Below are 18,508 nucleotides of genomic sequence, written 5' to 3'. Positions count from 1 at the left end.
CACCTGTCCGTCCGCTCGGGGGGGCTGGGGGAGGGGCCGGGGGTGTCGGGGCGGCCGGGTGGGCAGGGAAGGCGGGCCGGGCTGGCGAGGGGGCGCGCGAGGGCCCCGCCCCCGGAGGCGCCGCGCAGGCGCAGTGGCCGCTACCGCAGGCAGGGGGCGGCAACATGGCGGCGTGAGCGCGGCGTCGGGCTTCACGACAACGGCGGCGCCCGCAGCGGCGGCGGGAGCAGCGTCCGCAGCGTCGACCACCGCCGGGGCTCCAGCCGCGGTCGGCGCCGGGGGCCCGCGGCCCGCGCGCGCCAGGGCTTTCCGGGGCGGCGGCGGCAGCATCTCGCCGAGGGGCGGGCCGAGTCGGACCGCCCGAGAGGGGGAGCGAGAGGAGGCAGCGGCGGCTCGGCTGCTGGGCGGGCGCCGCCGCTCGCCGGGCAGCGGTTCGCGGCGCCGCCTCCGCCGGGCATCCGCCTGCGAGTCCCGCAAGGCCTGCGCCGGGGAGGGCTGCGGCCGGGCGGGCTGAGGCGCGGGCGGCGCGAGGGCCCGGCGCCTGGCGCCGGTGGATGCTGGGGCTCCGCGGCAGCGGCCGGGGGGCGGGGGCCGAGGCAGGTGTAACGGTACCGACGGCCGCCGCGCCTCCGCTCCTGCCTGCGCCTCAGGAGGGGGGTGCATGGCGAGCGAGAAGCCGGGCCCGGGCCCGGGGCTCGAGCCGCAGCCCGCGGGGCTCCTCGCCGTCGGGGCCGGAGGCGGAGGCGGCGGGGGCGGCGGGATGGCAGAGCCGAGGGGGGCGTCCGGCTCGGGCTCGGGCTGCGGCTCCGGCTCGGTGGTGCTGCCCGCGGGTATGATCAACCCTTCGGTGCCGATCCGCAACATCCGGATGAAATTCGCAGTGTTGATCGGACTCATACAGGTCGGCGAGGTCAGCAACAGGGACATCGTGGAGACTGTGCTGAACCTGGTAAGGGCCCCGGCGCGCTCGCTGCCTGCCTCCCTGCCCCCGCGGCCCCCGGCGGTCCTCGCGCCCCGGGGCCACCGCTGCGCGTCCCCGCGGGCGCGGAGCACTGGGTCCCGGGGCCCGTGGGGGAGCCGACTGTGCGCTGGCCCAGCGCGCCACCTCCTCTCGCCCCTAGGGTCCCTCCTGCCAGCTGAGCGCAGCGCCCAACTTGGTGCCTTCGGTGAGCGCCTCTCCAGACCTCGATCAGTCACCCTCTGCGTGCCGCGCAGGTTCGCGGTCGGTCCGAGAGTTCAGCTGGAAGAGCGGAGGCCCACTTTTCCCAGGGGCTCTTCCTCCCACACTGTTCCTTGTCCGTGGTGTCGCTCTCCGGGGCTGAAAGCCCTGCCCCTGGGGCACAAGCCCCTGTCCCCGGTGCTTCTGACCTGCGAGGAGCGCGTGAGCTCGAACTTGAGCCGCTGGGCTGCGATGTTTTCGAGGGAGGAGGAAAATGGTGCAGTTTTGCATCTGCTTTTAAAAATGTCCCGAAGGAAGGATGTGATGGAAAGTGTGTTGGCTGTGTCCCCCCAACCTCGTCTCTTTTTAGGCAGCCTCTCTTTCTTTGTAACGTCGCCCTGAATACGCTGACCTCTTTCGTTTGTGTGCGTGTGCGCGCGCGTTTGTGCGCCCACGAGGCGTTAAAATGTGAGGGCACCAAATCATACAGGTTGGTTTCTATGGTTGTCTTGGGCAGCGTGGCACATGGATGGAGACTAAAGGAAAGATATAGGATGCAGCCCTAGTTTTTTTCTTTTTCTTTCTTTTTTTGTTTTACTTCACGATGAGAAAGAGTTACTGCAGAACTGTGTGTGACTTAATGTTTTGCGCTGTCGACAGAGGCTAAGAGGCCTTCAGGATGTCAGGAGGAAGACATGGGAAGAAACAAGGGGAGGGGAATGATGCGTTGCGTGTAATTCAGAGTAGTTCATTTTTAACGGTTTGTACACCGCGGCTTTGGCTGCAGCAGAGCTTCCCAGCAGTGTCCTTTGCCATCGTCTCTGACATACACTGAGTTGGGTTTTGGAAGGCAAGTTTAAAATCAGGAGCAATCAGTTGACTCTTGTATTTGGTGTGGAGTCACAGCAATATAAAAATTGTGCTTACAAGGAGGTTTTGTAACACCCATGTAGCCTGATTTTTCAGCTAAGCCAGTCTTTTCATTTGACCTACTGGAAAACTAGCTGCAGCCGGAGCAGCGGCGCTGGGGGTTAGAGAACGTGGACAGTTGATGAACCTCCCAAATTCACAGCAGATTTAGAGCTGTTTCTTTTCTTTTTGCTAGTGTGCAAGTCAAAGACAGGACAATCTCCTTCTTTGTTATATTTATTACTGTTCAAACACAGAACACCTTTTCTTACCCTTTAAATATAGCAACGAAAAAGTTGTAAGTTTGGGTAACGTTACCCCATTGATATAGCCAAATTCTTTTCGAACCACTGATAGAAATATTGTTGGGGTTTTTAATTTTAACCAGCTGCAAATAGGCTGGTACTTGCTTTTTTTTTCTTTTTAAAAGAAAGAGGTGAGATCTCAAAACATGTCAACATGTTTGCAGCAGCTGTGTTCCTGTACATTGAGAAGAACACATTTCAAGTGCTTTTCCAGTTTCCATCGGACCAGGACCTATTTGACGGGAGGTGGTTCAATAACTGTTTGCAGGCTTATTTCACGCACTTCCACGTGGTCGGGGGCAGTGAGTCCTCCCAAGCTGGAAACTGACTAGCAGACGCTGAGAGCCTGCAGCGGCGTCTGCTGGGTCAGCCCTGACAGATGGAGTTCTGTGGACACACAGCAGAGTAAGAAAGGAAGTGAAGTATTTCTTTTGAGGTGAAAAAGACATTTCAGTCTCCTCAGTGGAGTGAAAATCTGGCATGCAGTCTCAGTGTGCAGCGTTGTTGTAGAGGCGGACTCCAGAGGGCTTAGAGTGATCAGCAGTAAGGCGGCGCCGAAACGGTGTGTCCCCACGTCCACTGAACACCTCGTTCACTGCATGGCCTTCTGGGAGACAAAGTTGGGGTTACGGTTTCTTTATGTGTGTTTAGAGAATGCAGTAAGTCTTCAAATGGGAACTTTTTGGGGAAACGAATAAATGACAGAAGGAGCTATTTGCGGTTGTTGTTAATCGATCACATGAAGTGTCATACTACGTGAATCACAGGCTTAGGACTTCATCCTTCCCATATACTCACGGCGTCATGTGAAAACTTAAGCTGATTCTGAAAATATTTGGAAATCTTAGGAATTTAAAGAATAATTATCAAAACTTAATTCTATTTGCTTAATAAGTAAATCCAGTAAAATCCACTTAGGACACTTAGTGACTTGTTAGAGATTGGAAACCATTAATATTGTCTCTAAAATGAGCTTTTCCCCAATTTTTAATCTTAATTTAAAACACTAAATAAAAATTTTAGGTGAAAATAGTTTAATATCTATCAAAGAAAAGAGAAAAAACTAATGAAACTTCAAAACAAAACTTTCTACCTTAAATAATGCCCTTGTCTCAGCCACCTTTGTCAAAATATTTTTCTTTCCATTTTTTTCTTGTACACCCTTTATATACAGTAAGAGAATACTAATGTGTGGTTTTGAGGTGCTGTTTCTCACATGCCATGCCCACAGAATGAAAGTTTTGCAGAGGAAGTTTAGGCGTGCAGTAAAAGTAAGGCTGCTTGAACACAGCTGTGGCCGGGATTTTCCTGCTTCTGTTTGCCAGAGGCAGAAATGCGTTTCCGTTACTCAGGTGGATTGTGGGAGTTTGTTCAAAAATCACTAATGCAGTGAGAAATAAAATGAGTAATTTCCATTGTAGATGGACATTTTGTATAATGATATTATCATTGACTTGAAACATTCAGGTGCAGGGTGGGCGGAAAGCATCAGGAAGATGAGAATGCTGGTGTGTAAATAACCTTCCAAGAGCCTGTTGTCAAGGGTTTTGCATTGTAGCTTCATCAGTGAAAGAAACTGATCATCAACAAACTTTGGCTCATGGAGGAATTAACTAATGTGGCATTATAAAAGCATTCAATGTAGAAAAATTTTTGTTGACTGAGTTATAGAACGGCGTACTCAATCCGTTGCTTCCTTCGAATGTTTGTACAAGGGTTTTCTTTCCTTGAAGTAAATGCTATGTAAATATCATGTGTTCTTTGTGACATGGAAGTTTTTTTTATCAGAAAGTTTCAAATAAACATTTTTAGAAAAGAGAAAGGATTGTTTACTTGATGAAAGAGTGCAGAACAGGGGTTTTTTGAATAGCTGTCTGTAATTCTGTAGTGTTTAATTTATAGATTTTTCCCCATGAATTACTAGGTAATGATATATTAGTGTATCTTTAGTTGTAGAAAATGATAGTTCCTCTGATTTTTTACACGTGTAACTGATTCATTGTAGACTGTATAGAAAGCATAATGAGATACTTTGAGGGGATTTTGTGGGCTAACTTCCTCTCTCTTGGCTCATTGAATGTAGTATTTTGGTTAAAAGGAGATTTTTAGGTTATTCTTCTATACTTGCATGTGACAGTAACTTTTATTCCTTGGAGTTTTGTTTTTTTTTTTTTTCTTAAAACTTGATAATCAGAATAACTTTCAATTTAAAGATAGTTAAAATTTCATAAAGAAAAGGTATGTTCCACATTTGAACTAAATTTGCTTTAAAAATATGAAGTTATATTTTATAATCATATAAGCCCTTAATATTAATAAAACAACATTTATTTATGTTAAAAGAGAATTTCTTGCATTTTAATTTATGTTGATACGTAAGCTTTTCATTTTAACTTACATTTTACTCTTGCTATGGGGCCCTGAAAATTAAATTAGAATGCATATGCAAATAGTGAAGTTTCAGAATCTTGAGTTCTGAGGCTTTCCACAGAAATACTAACTTAGTCATAATGACACCAAAGCACCAAATATTCTATAGTCAGTGTGTAATCGAGTTACATGAATTTTAAATAATTATTTTGTACATTGCTAATTAGTTTTTGGCAACTGCTTTCATGCTAATTAAATGTATCTCAAGGATCTCTCGCCTTCTGTGTACTTTCTCCAGCCTAATGTAAGGAGATTCATTGGTCCCAGCAGGCCCGACCCCTATATTGGTTCGTTGATGGAGCTGTGTTGTACAGTCAGTCATCCACATTTTTGACTATGGAAATATTATTTTGTACAGGTTTCAAAAATATGAAGTTATATTTTATAATCATATAAGCCCTTAATATTAATAAAATAGGTGTTTTTTCATTTCTCTTCTGTACTTCTCCTGTGTTACGCACGGTCACGTGTCTCCTCCTGTGCGGGGATGCCTTTCACCCTCTGGTGCTGTGGCTCATGGGCAGCTCCCTCCTGCACTGAGCACTTCAAGAAGCACGGAGCCTGTCTTAGATTTACTCTTCACTTTGTGGCTCTAGGATAAGTTAGTGCATTTTGCGTATGCAGGATAACGTTATTAGGCAGGAGACCAGTTTCTTAAGTTCTGTTCCATAGTAGGGACCAGACCTAAGATCCTGAAATAGACCAGACTCCTGTGAAATTAATGTATTGTCTATTCCTGTGACTACAAATGTGTGTTGAGTATGTATGATATTATCTAGGTAGCCATTATTATATATGTATTATTTTGGTCTCGCATCCTGCAGTAAACGTCTGATAGAAACTTTTTAGTAAACGTTATGTGTACGTCAAATATATAAGCACATAACGAAGATTGTGTTACTATTAACGAAGTATGTGTAATGCACTGACTAGAAATTAAAAGGTGATTGTTAGCACTTGCCCTACCTCTGGGCCTAGTGGGTAGCTCTCGTGTTGGTCGGCCTTGCAGGAGCTCCCCCTCAGGTGATGCAACGGGCAGCCGTGGGCTCAGTCACAGGGCCCGGGCTGGAGCCCTCTCCGCTGGCGATGCCGAGCCTGAGTTAGACGTGGACCAAGTAGGAACCCAAGAGCAAGAAACATGTATCCGTGATTCTGCTGGAGAGCCTGGAGTTTTCTGTGCACACAGTAACCTTCCAGCCATCAGACTCCCCTTTGAAAGCCTGCTGCCGTTAGCCTCATGTCCATCCCAGCTGGGTTCTTGTCCCGCGTGCGTGGAAAGGACCCTTATAAACAGCCAGGAGACACTGGAAGTGGGACGTTGTAAGGAACAGGCCTTACATGTTGAAATGATGTGCAAGGCAGGGAGGACCCTGTTTTCCATCCTGATTTCTTTGAAGGGATCACAGACTGGCCGTTGTAGGTTGTCACCTTTGTTATCTTTGCCCGTGAAACAACTGAGGCTGGAACTTGAGCGACACGAGAGTGTTTTGGGCATTTCTTGGGGCCTTTGATACTGCCTTTCAGAGAGGGGTTCGCTTTGGTCCAGGCTGGTGTGCTTGGAATCATAGAGGGAGGAGAATGTTGTCTCTCCAAGCAAGAGAAGCCCTTTCCGCCTAAGTTCTCTGCCGTCTTCCGTCATCCAGGACAGCAGAGAACTGAGTACATACCATGAACCTCCAAGGCTGGAAGGCCACGTCATTTTTGTGCACCCCAAGCTGAGGTTGGTAAGAGGAAAGATAGGCGTTCGAACCAGAACCAGGTGAAGTTCTGTGTTGTCACCTCCTCCCAAGCCCCTCACGTGCATTCCCAGATCCCCGGTCAGAGGCGCGGTCCAGCCACTACAGGCTGTATAAGCGAGGACCAGCCGGAGCAAGGGCCGGGCTGCTGCGCCTCCTCCCTCGGCTGTCCTTGCCTGTTGCTCAAGGAAAGGCACTGAGCTGAGGTTAAGGGGGTGAGTCTGCCTCTCCCAGGGGGACCGGGCAGGGCTGTGAACCGGGAAGGCGGAGATCCAGGTGGCGAACGAACTATGTCCTGACAAGATCTGTGGCTTTGGCTGCTGGGCCAGCCACTTGCCAGAAGTAAATTGACCAGAGGCTTACTGAGCTTTTCGGGAAACTTCCAGGGTAAGCTCGAGCCTGCTAAACAGGCCTGTGTTCTTGTGTTTCCGAGGCAGGCCCGAGTAAGGGAAGTGGGCTGCGGAAGTGGTAGGAAGAAGGAAAACCTCGGCACGCAGGACAGTGGACAGGAGAGGGCTTCTGAGAGGTCGTGCGGACTGCTTCCGGCTGGCTGCCCGAGGCGGGTCCCCGCCAGGGCAGGTGCTGCTGCTCTGACTGCCGGGGTGCCGTCTGTGCTCCAAATAAGGGACCCTGGTCTGCCTTACCTTCTCCGTAAGTCCACTGTGTCGCTCTGTGGTCAGATTATGAGGCGCCGCCCAGAAGAATGCCCTTTAGTTCTGGCCAGGTGTTCATCGCTCAGAGGTGTCAGGTTGCTCGCCAGGTGCAGTGACCTGACGTTGTCTCGGCCCGTCCTGGCTGCCCGTGGCAAGGTGGTGGGTGCGCTCCTGCGGTGCCTGCCGTGGCAGTGGTGTTAGCTGGGGGGACTGGCAGTGGTGTGTGTAGGGAAGGAAGCGCGTGGATAGAGCGGATGGGTGGCCTGGGGCTGGAGCGTCCTGGATTGCTGGTGGTTTCCACTGCCTAGAATCCATTGTTTCTGCCGCCAGCGGGCCTAGGTTTTTGATATTCCTTTGGGGACTCGTTCCTTCTTGGTTCCTGTGGCTTGGGGTTTCCACGGATGCTTCTGCTCTCCAGAAACAGCAGTTATTGGTTAAAAATTTAACTGCACATCTGAGGCACCTAGATAACTTTCATTCTGGGGGAGAGAACAGACGCTCATCACTGGAGCTGCCTAGGGGTTCGCATGGAAGCTGCGATCTGACCGGCAGTGCACCCCCATTAGGCCGGAGTACTCTGGAGGTCGGGGCTAGAGGCGCCCAGAACCCGGGCGTGGGCTGCGGATGCATCCACAGAGCCCTTCGTGTCGGCCTCCTCCCAGGTTCTCAGAGCAGCGCGCTGCACATTTCCGGTTTCGCTCAAGGCAGTGTGGCGTGGGTGTCTATCCACTTCATCCCCGTGATTCCTGACTAATGTTGTACATTAAAACATTTAAAGCCCTGGCTGGTGTAGCTCAGTGGATTGAGCATGGGCTGAGAACCAAAGTGTCGCAGGTTCGATTCCCAGTCAGGGTACATGCCTGGGTTGCAGGCCATGACCCCCAGCAACTGCACATTGATGTATCTCTAGCTCTATCTCTATCTCTATCTCCCTCCCCTCTCTAAAAATAAATAAATAAAATCTTAAAAAAAAATTCAAAAACATTGGGTATTAAGTATATTGCACAAATCATAAGACAATATTAACTTGGCAAAGGACTTGATATATTTCAAGAAGGAAGAAATATTTATTGCTAGTTAATACAAAATTAATCTTCACTAAGTGATAGTGAGGCATCATAAATAATAAGAAAATTATCATAAACTAAAAAGAAACTCACCTTGTTCTCCAGGTGTGCTAAAATAACCCTGAATGATGGTGTTGGACACGCAGTGTGTCGTAGCTGTTCCAAACGCCGTCCAGCGCCACGGAGCAGGAGCGCTTTGACACTAGTCCGTGGTTCTTTGGGCTGAGGAGAGAGATCTGTGGGCAAGTTTGAGGGTTACATGTAATTTTATGATACAAGAATTGGCAAAAACCTAAATCTTCAACAATAGGAAAGGTTAAATAAATTATTTTATATTCATGTAACGGAATACTATACAGTCACTAAAACTGTATGTGCCTCAGTTTCCTTATGTGTGAAAAGGGATATTTACCTTAAGGTTGTTGCACAGATTAAATGAATTAATACCCGTGAGGTGCCTGGTGCAAAGTTAACTGTATTTAGTACTTACTATTGATATTTCTATTGGTATCCTGAGTCCAAGGATCATCTGGTCCTAGGAAAAAAACAATGATCTAAGTAAGTGGAGCTGTTCCGCGTTAGCTTGGAGCACCTGAGCCAGGTGAGCCAGCAGAGGAGGGCCCCAGGGGCCTGCAGGGCCCGTCTGCTGGCGGCACACCAGGCTCTGCTCCCCTGAGCCTGGCACGGTCTCCAGCAGCGCCTGGGGCCGAGTTTGCTGATCAACCGCCTGGAGTGAGGCCGATGGAAAACTGGGGAAAGAACAGACATGAGGTTACGCCGGTTTCTTTGCCCAGGATCCCTTCCATCTGTCTCCTCCCCCGGGCGAGCTCCCGCGTGGATCCAGTAGGACGTGAGCGATGATCCTGGGGAAGTTGTGCCGTCCTCTGGGGGCCTTAGCGGGTGTAGTTAGAGATCTGCTTGAGCGTCAAGCCTGAGGGACCAGTTAGAGGGGTAGAAACTGTGACTGTCTGTTTTAGAAAAAAGTTAGCCTGCCTCTTAGTAGCTACAGTGCGCATGTGAAGGCGCTCTGCGTTAACCGGTTCTCAGCTGGCCCTCTTCCCAGGAGCCTTTCCTCCTCTGCAGAGCTGGAAACGGGCTGCTGCGGGAGATGCGACGGGTTCGACAGGGCTGTCTCGGTGTGAGGCAGCGGAGGGGCAGAAGCCGGAGTCTTCTCCGTCGCTCACTGAAATGGGGCTTGCTGGAAAGTAGCCCAAAGGCCAGCCTCCTGGGCAGAGGTGACAGTGGAAGCTGCGGCCAGCAGTGCTGCCCGTGGCGGACTTAGGACCGGTGCCCCCAGAAGTGGAGGGCAGGCCGCGAGGGGTCTGTGCACAGCAGTAGCTTAGCAAGCGCCGTTCCGTGAACACCTTAGGGTTCCGGGAGCACTTGGTTATGTACGCGGCGTTGTAAGTGGTGACTGCCCGTGACTTGTGTGCCTTTGCACCAGGCAGGGAGTGGGTGCTTTAGGTAGTCTGTGAGCCAGAATAGTGGTTAGTATGCATCACCATTTTTGTTTTACGTATAAAGAGTAGGTTTATTATATATTAGCATTAATCATATGAACTACCGCATATACTGTATTTGCTTGGATAAGACAAATGAGTTAGAGATGGAATTATGCTCTAGTCTAGGTAATACAATTCCTAATAACTGCGATTCCTCTCTGTTTACTGAATTACAGCAAACATTGATTAACAGCAAAATTTATGAAAATGTGAACATCTAGGTTTATTTCTGCTTAGCAAATACTTTCATTTTCTGAGAGCAGTAAACTGCAGCTGACCTAAAAATGGCATATGAATACTCTGTTGAAAAGTTGTTTGCGCGTGGGGAGGAGTGGGCCTGTGCGGACTGGGCCCAGTGTCACGCCTCCTGTTCCCGAGTCCTCGCCCAGCCTCTCCGGGGGGTGCGGCCTCACTCCCCGCGGTGAGCACACTGTGGCCGAGGTTGGGAGGCTTGTGCGGGCTTGGAAAGCAGTGCAGTTGCAGAAATGAGGCTCAGAGTTAGATATTTCTGGTCTGTTGTTCTTCCAAATGTGCTGTCACCTTTGATGATGATGATGACGAAGGCGACAGCACGTGCTCCACACTCAGCTGAATCCTCGCCAGGCGCTGTGCTGAGCGTAGGACGTGCGTTTCTTCATTTTTGTCTTCCTGACCTGGAATGTAACATCTCCAGTGAAGCAAAAATAGTCATTGTCTTTCTAAGTTAGACTAAGCCTGGTGTCTTAATAGAGAAGCGTTTTCAGTTCTAATTGTATAAGCAACATTTTATTATAAAATGTCCTAGAATTATTTTATTTGATTTGTACTAATTCTCTATAACTTGATTACCCTTTCAAAGTCCTTGAATTTAAATTAAGTATTTAGGTTATTTTTAACATTTTTGAGATGTGAGTCAGCAATGGAAGAGTATTTTTTATACTCTGACTGTTATTTGCTCAATAATCACAGCATTTTTGAAATTACCATGTTCTTCCATCGTTTGTCTGAAGAATTGTTTAGGTTTCAAGATTTACCTCCTGTCACTACGTGAGTGACTCTTCCCAAGTCAGCCCTGGAAGCTCTGTCCTCTCCCCCGCCCGCCCGCCCGCTCCCCCACAGCGTTGGGGCACACCTTGTGTTAGCCCTGTGCTCTCTGTCTTAATCATTTGTTTACTTCTCAGCCTCCCCTGGAGACGGGGCCTTTGAGATCAGCACAGTAGCTTATTCAACTTGGTATATGAGTGCTTAACAGAGTCTGAAATTTTGTGCTATTCAGTGACATTTTTTTGAGTGAAGATTTTTTTCACCTTTGATTTAGTTTGCTTGTTTTGGTCACTTCTGGTTTCGAAGACAAATCTTGTCTGTTTTAGCTGCTCTGATTCTTTTAATTTATGTTTGCCTCTTCTTTTAACATTTCAGTTTATGTATTTATTCATGTTGAGGGTGGAGGATAGACATCTTGAGGTGTATAGAAGCATGGGTAGTGTTTAAAAGAAGGTGTTCTGGGTACCTGAGATGGGCGAGGGTCCTCGCGTCTTCCCGCCTGGTGAGCAGCCCTGCTGGGTCACTTGCTGGATCAAGGCAGGAGAGAGGCCCAGCGAGTGCGAGGGTCCCGCAGGCTGTCGCAGGCCAGGAGTTGGCACCGGGGCTTCCTGGCCCCCAGTCCAGTGCTTTTCAATCTCCTCCTGGTGCCTGCTGTTCCACTGTCATTTCACCTGGGCTTACAGTGTATAGCTTTCCTATAAAAGCATGCCATCCTCCCACCCCCTGGTTTTTCAGACTCGGGCAGGCTCAGAATACTTGAAGTGGTGGTTGACTCAAGTACTGAGTAACCCTAACCCAGCGTTCTGTTGCCGGAGTTAAGAGACTCGTTGGGCATATAAAAATTCGCATAATCCCCACCCTAAGGAGCTCGTGGTTCTGAGAGTAGGGTTCTGGAGCGGGCGCCAGGGGGGCGTTGTCACGCATTTTCCCAAAGCCCTTTGTCCCTGTTATTCCTGAATGGCCCCGTTTCTCTACTCTGTGCATCTCCAAAACAGCACAAATGATTGTCAGGGGGCAAAACACCATGGAGTTTACTACACGAAGCTGTAACATTTCAAATGTTCTATAAATCCAACTAAGAATGGGTGTAAGCACTGCCATTGGCAAGTGAGTGATTCCAAGTGAGCTGTCTGAATGCTAACATTTAAAGACTATTTTCAGTATGTTATATTAATTTAGATACTATATTAATTGCTATTTCAGTTGTTTTTAAGTAATTTTATATACCCAGCATACTTATTTTCAACAAACAGGTACGGGCATTTTAATAAACAAACTGTGTTTTTAAAAAATATTTTATCCATTCATTTTTTTAGAGAGGAGGGAAGGGAGGGAGAAGGTGAGGGAGAGAAACATTGATGTGCGAAAGAAACATTGATTGTTGTCTCTTGTACATGCCCTGACCGGGCACCAAATGCAACCCAGGCATGTGCCCTGACTGGGAATCGAACCCATGACCCTTAGCTTTGCAGGACCATGCCCAACTAACTGAGCCATACAGGTCAGGGCTAAATAGTTGTACTTTTAACGTTGCTGATAAATGTGTCTCCAGAAGTAAGAGTTTTTGTTTTTTTAATTTTAGTTTTTTCAGATGTCATTGCTGCTAGGTGTATTTCCAGGTAGCCCAGCTCGAAGTCCTTATGCCTTTCTTTTTTTATATCGTAGTGAACTATAGATAACACAAGTTACCAGCTTAACCTTTCTGAAATGCTCAGTTTGGTGGCACTGGTTAAACATACAGGCATTATTGTGCAGCCGTCAGCACGGCTCCCTCCGGAAGCTGTTCCCGTCCCCAGAGTGGAGCTCTGTCCCGGGTGTGCAGTGGCCGCACCCTCCCCCTGGCCCTGGTGGTCACTTCCTCCCGGAGTTGGGCCGCCCTGGGCCCCTCGTGTCGGTGCAGTCGCAGGCAATTTGTCGGCCTCGGTCTGGCCTAGTGCACTCGGCATTTGTCTTCCAAGAGTAGGTGAGGGGTTCTGGTTCGAACCGGCCCCCACTGGCAGCAGCATGGGTGAGACGCTCTGAGGCTGTATTTGCATGTTGCCTTGACACGTTCGGGTCCGCGTGGACCGGCCTCTGTGTTTGTGGACCGAGAAGGAGAGCCCCCAGTGAGCGAAGTGCTTCCGGTGAGACTCGGGTTCTTCACTCCTGTTTCTTGGGTACTGTGGGGTAAAAACTCTGCACCCAGCTAGGACCCTGCACATCCCTAGTGCTCGTCCTTGCTCTCCCTGCCTTGCAAAGCCTGGCACGGTCTCCCGTGGACCGCAGGACCGGTCGGAGGGCGGAGTTCCCTTGGGGAGACGCGGGGAAGAGCGAGCAGGGGCGCTGTCACGTGAAGAATTTTTGTCTTGTCACCAAAAAATTAATTGTTTATGGAGGACAGCAGCTCATTTGTTACCGGGGACTCCATCGCTTATGGAATAGTCAGCGGTGGTTTCACCCCAACCTCCTGGTTAGAAGCGGGCACCTTCAGTCCGTTGTTCCGGAGGAGCCTGCCAGCGCGCCTGCGCAAACCCTCCCGTCTAGCATCCGTCTCCCGCCCTACCCGTCCGCTCCGCGGTGTCTGGGGGAGCGCGCCCGGACCCGTGTGGACTCGTTCACGTAGCACAGTGCGTACGGTGCTTTCGTTTTAACACTTTATTTTTGTATTCTTTTAAAAAATTATTGGGGCGACACTGGCTACTGACATGAGCTTCAAGGGCGCAGCTCTGTAATCATCTATATATATTGCATTGTTTTTGTGTTTACATTATTACATTATTTTGTATTGCATTATTTTTGTGTTATTTTTGTATGTACAATTTATCTCCTCTTATACCACTGCAGTATAATCCTTGATTGTCTTAATGTTAAAGATTTATCAATCATGGCTATATTTATGCCCCTCTTAGGTCTGTGAAAAGGTTTTTCTCATAATAGGTTTGTCTTTTTACATATATACTCCTTGTTCTAAAGTACCGCTTCCGTTTGCTTGTCTGTAGCCGCCCCACCCAGAGTGGACACCGGTGTGCCCCGAGGCTGCCGGGCGCTTGCCGTGTGGCTACTAAGAACGGGGGTGTGCCTGGGGATGTGCTGAGTGTCAAAGACTTAGTTTGAAAAAGTGAATGTAAAATCTCTCATTAACAATTTCATATTGGTTACATGTTGAAATAACAACATCCTGACTGTATTGCCTCAAGGTATTTCATTACAGTAGAATATATGTGTTAATATGAACTTGCCCTGTTTGTTTTTATTTCTTTTAATGTGGCTATCAGTGAACTTTAAACTGTCCATGTGGCTCAGATTATGTTTGGTCTTTTACTTTGGTTATGTGGCTCTTTTCGGTCTACAGCTAACTTAGTTATTAGTGTACAGCTAATTCAGTTATCAGGTCGTGTATCGAAAACTTTGGGGAACCGATCCTACTTTGTGTGATTTTCTAAATATCATAGACTCCTCTACCCGTTATCCGTGGAGTAAAAAGATACACACTAAAATAGAGGGTGTTCATTACGAAGAAGGAGGTCTCGGATTCAAATGTTTACACTGTGGTTGGGGGTGGGGACCGGGGCGCTGAGCCTGGTACATAGTGAGCGCTCGGGAATGCCAACTTTCTCCGACGAGCTCGTGTGGTAGGGCGCGCCAGCTGACTGCAGTCGAGTGGGGTTGCCGTGGAAATGCGTGCGCGCGCGTGCTCGCGTGGCTTCGGCGTTCGGCTGCGTCCTGGCTCTCGCTGTGTGCGAGGGTGCGGCGCCGACCCCCGGGCGGCGTGAGGAGTGAGGGGGAAGGCGGAGGGGGGAGGTGAGAGGACGGGAGCTGAGGGCGCTGGGAGCTGTTTCTACTTTTGTCAGCCTCGTAAAATCAGAATTCTGAAAACTGTCGCGTTTTACAAAGTGGAGTCACGAGTGTCAAGAAGGAGACGGAGGCAGTCCGATTCGGGGCCAGGACCCCGCCCGCCCTCCCGGCAGGGCCGCTGCAGCCCCTCCTTGCAGACGGGCGGGAAACGGGCGGGGTCCCAGGTTTCTGTCCACCGGGGTGTGTGGGGGGGGGGGGGGGGCCTGTGAGCCGGAAACCGCAGAGGAAGACGCTAGACGCCGCCGGGTCAGGGTCAGACGGTGTTCCGGTCCTAACGCAGCAGCGCCTGTTGGTAGCGCACGTGCATTCGCTTGTGGTGGTGTTTAAAGTCGGGATTTAATGCGTCCCCTTACCAAAGCGTGGGTTTTCACACTGCAGGCTTCTTTGGGGTGTCTCTTCGTGTGAGTAAAATGGGGTGCGGCCTGGGTGTTTTCAGGCGGTGGTGCCTTTCCCAAGTCTGCCTGTTGCCCTGCGGTCGCGGTGACCCCTGCAGACGGAGGCCCCGACTCTGGGCTGTGCGGGGTTCGCACTCCCAGGGAGCACGGCCGCGCCCTCGGCCTCCCTGCGCCGCCCGAGCCCACCGCCCCGAGCCGCCCCTCTGCCCGAGCTGCGGGCGCTGCCCCGAGCTGCTCGCCTTCCCGCTGGGCCTCTGGGTCGGGCTGCCTCTGCGGGGGTGAGACCGACCTGCTTGATTTAAGGGTGCGTGGAGTAGCTGGGAAGAACCATTTTTTCTCTGTGAAACACTCATTTAGGTACTTTTATGAGAAGGATGTTGAGCAAATAAACTTGAGTGAGTTGCCGATGTTTCTCATTAATTACACTGAACTTTATTATTGTTGAAATAATATTTATCCTTGTTAGTGATCTGTACTCTGAAAGGTAAACTAATGTATTTTAGTTCCTGCATGACAGACTGTCATTCAGAATGACAGCTGGACCCAATTACACTGAAAGGTTTAGCTGTCAAACTCTGACATGAGTCGAAGATGACCTGCTAGGAACACACAGATCTAGACATTGACAACAGAGGTGCAGGTTCCCGCGAGAGTGGCTGGGCCTGGGTCACCTCGGTGACACGCTGTGCGTCAGTCTTGACTGACTGTCTTTCCACGTGCAGGGACGCAGAGGTGCAGCGGGAGGGAGCCTGTGGCAGCAGCGTAATTCAACGTGTCACGTTTGTAGCGGGTGCTCCTAGTTTTTAAAGAGGAACGCCGATATACACAGTTACTGAGTTGACTTATTTTCTAGTTGATTGTTTCAAGTAGACTACTATATTTAATTTGCAGATGATTTAATTCTTTGTTCATGGCTACTTCTTACGGCTCCCTGCCCTTTTTGAATGCTCATTTATTGCGTCTGAATATACTCATTGCAGCCTAACTGCATCTCTGACCACATGCCGGCTTTATTCAACACGTAGTTATCGAATCCTTAGCATATGTGATGTGACGCCAGGCACTGAGGATGAGGACGGTTCCGTGCCCCGGATTTTACCATGCTGTAGGGGTGACAAATGTGAGCAATGAAATGCATGAATTCTGCACTAGAACTGAGTTAGGGCATGGGGGCCGCCCCCAGGGAGGAGGGTGCCCGTGGGGTCAAGGGGCGGTCTCTCCCGGGAGTGGTGGTGCCTGGGCTGAGGTCTGGACGGCGGCTCCCCGTCGGGCACTGGACCGCGGTGCTGCGGCCACCAGCCCCCGTCGCGGTGGGGGCACACGCGAGGTATTCTGAAACATAACGTGCACACTGGGCTTGGGAGACTTGGTATAAAAAGTGTAAACAATCTCATTAATCATTAATAATATTTATTACATGTTGTCAAAGAACATGTATAAAGGGCCCATGGACAAAGCCAAAGGGGGGTAGGATTGAGGGTAGGAGGTTGGGGTGGGTGGGTCTGGGGGGAGTGGTGGTGGGAAAATGGAGACGACTGTATTCAAATGTTAATAAAAATGATAAAAAATATTTATGATGTCAAAATGATATTTTAGATATATTGTGTTAAAGTATAAATTTCTCCTGTTTTGTTTTACATTTTTCTTTTAATGTGTCTGGCAGAGTATTTGAAATGATGTATGTGGCTTGCATTATATTCATATTGGATAGTTCTGGTTTAGAGGTGACATCTCAGAAGTAGATGAACCACAGGAAGAAACTAAGAGGTAGTTTAGCACGCTTCCTTTTTTATGTGTGTGCATTATGTGTGTGTGTGTGTGTGTGTGTGTGTGTGCATGTACAGTATATACTTACAAATGCAGACACGCATCTGTGTCACCATCGTGTCGTGGGAGCCACTCACATTTTGAGTGCTTCTGTTAGGGGCTGTAAACCTGTGCTAAGTAATGCATTGACTTAATAGCAAAGATGTCACAACCATGTGTCATGGGGAAACTTGTTCTTCCTGCTGTGGTAGAAGTTGCCTCAATAATTCATGGAAATCAATATGGCAACAAATTAAATGTGATTTATTGTCAGCAAATACTTTGGAAGGCAAATCGTAAATGTTGCTACAGAGTTGAAGAAACAATTACAATCAGATATAGAAGTTGGATAAAAGTAGTTATTTCTAACATGCTTTGCTTATTTGCTAGACTTTTTCTTAATGAAATAACTGCTTTTTTGAGTTACTATTAAAATTTATGTGAAAATATGCTTTCTTGAAATCCATGTGTTGAATATATCCTGTTTACCAAAACCTGAAATCCAGAAGTAGCTTCACCTGGAAAACAGGGTATATACTGGGTGAAGATTTACCTGATTTATCAGAGTAAGAGTAATGCCCTATTGTATTTCGATTGCAATTTCTGTAGTATCAGGAGTACCACCATGTTTTAAAGAAGGCTTTACGTTGAATGGTAGAATACTGGAACGCTAGTGCTTTCTGAGAGTTCAGAGGTTTTCCGGGTTTTAAGATTTGGAGATGCAGGCACCGAGCAGTCCCGACCCGGTCTGCTACTCAGCTCTGAGGTTGTTCTACTGCGGGACTGGGCTTCCGTCGCTGCGCTCCTAGTCCAGCAAGTGTCCCTTCTGTTACAGTAACTGGAGCTGCTGGGGTCTGGCTGGGATCTCTGTCAGTTTGCTAGGGCTGCCGTAACAAACTCTACAGACCGGGCAGCATGAGCAGCAGAAATTCTGGGGGTGAGAAGTCCAAGGCCAAGGTGTAGCGGAGGTGGTTTCTTGTGAACCTCTTCCCTTGGCTCACAGATGTCCCCCCTCCCCCGTGTCGTCATACAGCCTTTCTTCTGTGTGTGTGTCCTGATGTCCACTTCCTGGAAGGACATCGGTCCTGTTGGGTCAGGGCCCCCCCACGTGGTCTCATTTCACCTTCGTTGCCTCTGCGAAGGCCCCGCCCGGCACGCTCACGTTCCGAGGTTCTGAGAGCTGGCACTCTAATGTGCATTTTGGAGGGGCACAGCTGGTCTTCAGGGAAAGTAAGGATGAAACAAGCGATGTAATAAAACTTTAGGATCTGTGTATAGTGTTTCACATGAATTCCCTTTGAAATTTACGCAATTTTTTCATTATACAGACCCCTGACTTTCTATACTTTGAATTATTTTATTCTTTTCCTTTCTTCTGCTTTTTCCTTCTTTCTCCCTCATGCTTTTACTCCCTGATGTCATCATCTGTGCATCCACAGGCACCAGTGGTTTCCTGGTGTCATTAAGCCCAAACAGTTTGGACTCTTTTCTAGTGACAAGTGTTACTTTTCTGTCTGCTGCAGCATCTGTGGAAAGTCGAGGTCCCCCTCTCCCTCAGTGATAGTGACAATGACAATCGTGATGGACCTCTGCTGAGTTCACGGAATGCCAGGCAAGTGTTGGGTCAAGTCGGCCGTGTCTGGCCTCCTCCTTCCTCACGCACGCTGACGCTGCTCACTGTAGTTCCGT

The 18,508-nt window shown here is 49.1% G+C and overlaps 1 protein-coding gene across 4 annotated transcripts in view; it reads left to right on the top strand.

Annotated features, from left to right (window-relative positions):
• The first annotated feature begins 623 nt into the window (after positions 1–623).
• Positions 624–18,508, top strand: part of NBEA (neurobeachin) — a 449,525-nt gene continuing 431,640 nt past the window's right edge. For all 4 annotated transcript variants that reach the window (XM_036011183.1, XM_028526291.2, XM_036011184.1 and 1 more), the window contains exon 1: positions 624–949. In XM_036011183.1, coding sequence (XP_035867076.1) covers positions 662–949 — 288 coding nt within the window. In that variant the 5' untranslated portion in view covers positions 624–661. The remainder of the gene's footprint in view (positions 950–18,508) is intronic.

Source organism: Phyllostomus discolor, chromosome 11 (assembly GCF_004126475.2).
Source record: "Phyllostomus discolor isolate MPI-MPIP mPhyDis1 chromosome 11, mPhyDis1.pri.v3, whole genome shotgun sequence".
Lineage (NCBI taxonomy): Eukaryota > Metazoa > Chordata > Mammalia > Chiroptera > Phyllostomidae > Phyllostomus > Phyllostomus discolor.
The sequence above is the reverse complement of the archived record's forward strand: the minus strand, read 5'-3'. Positions and strand labels throughout refer to the sequence as shown.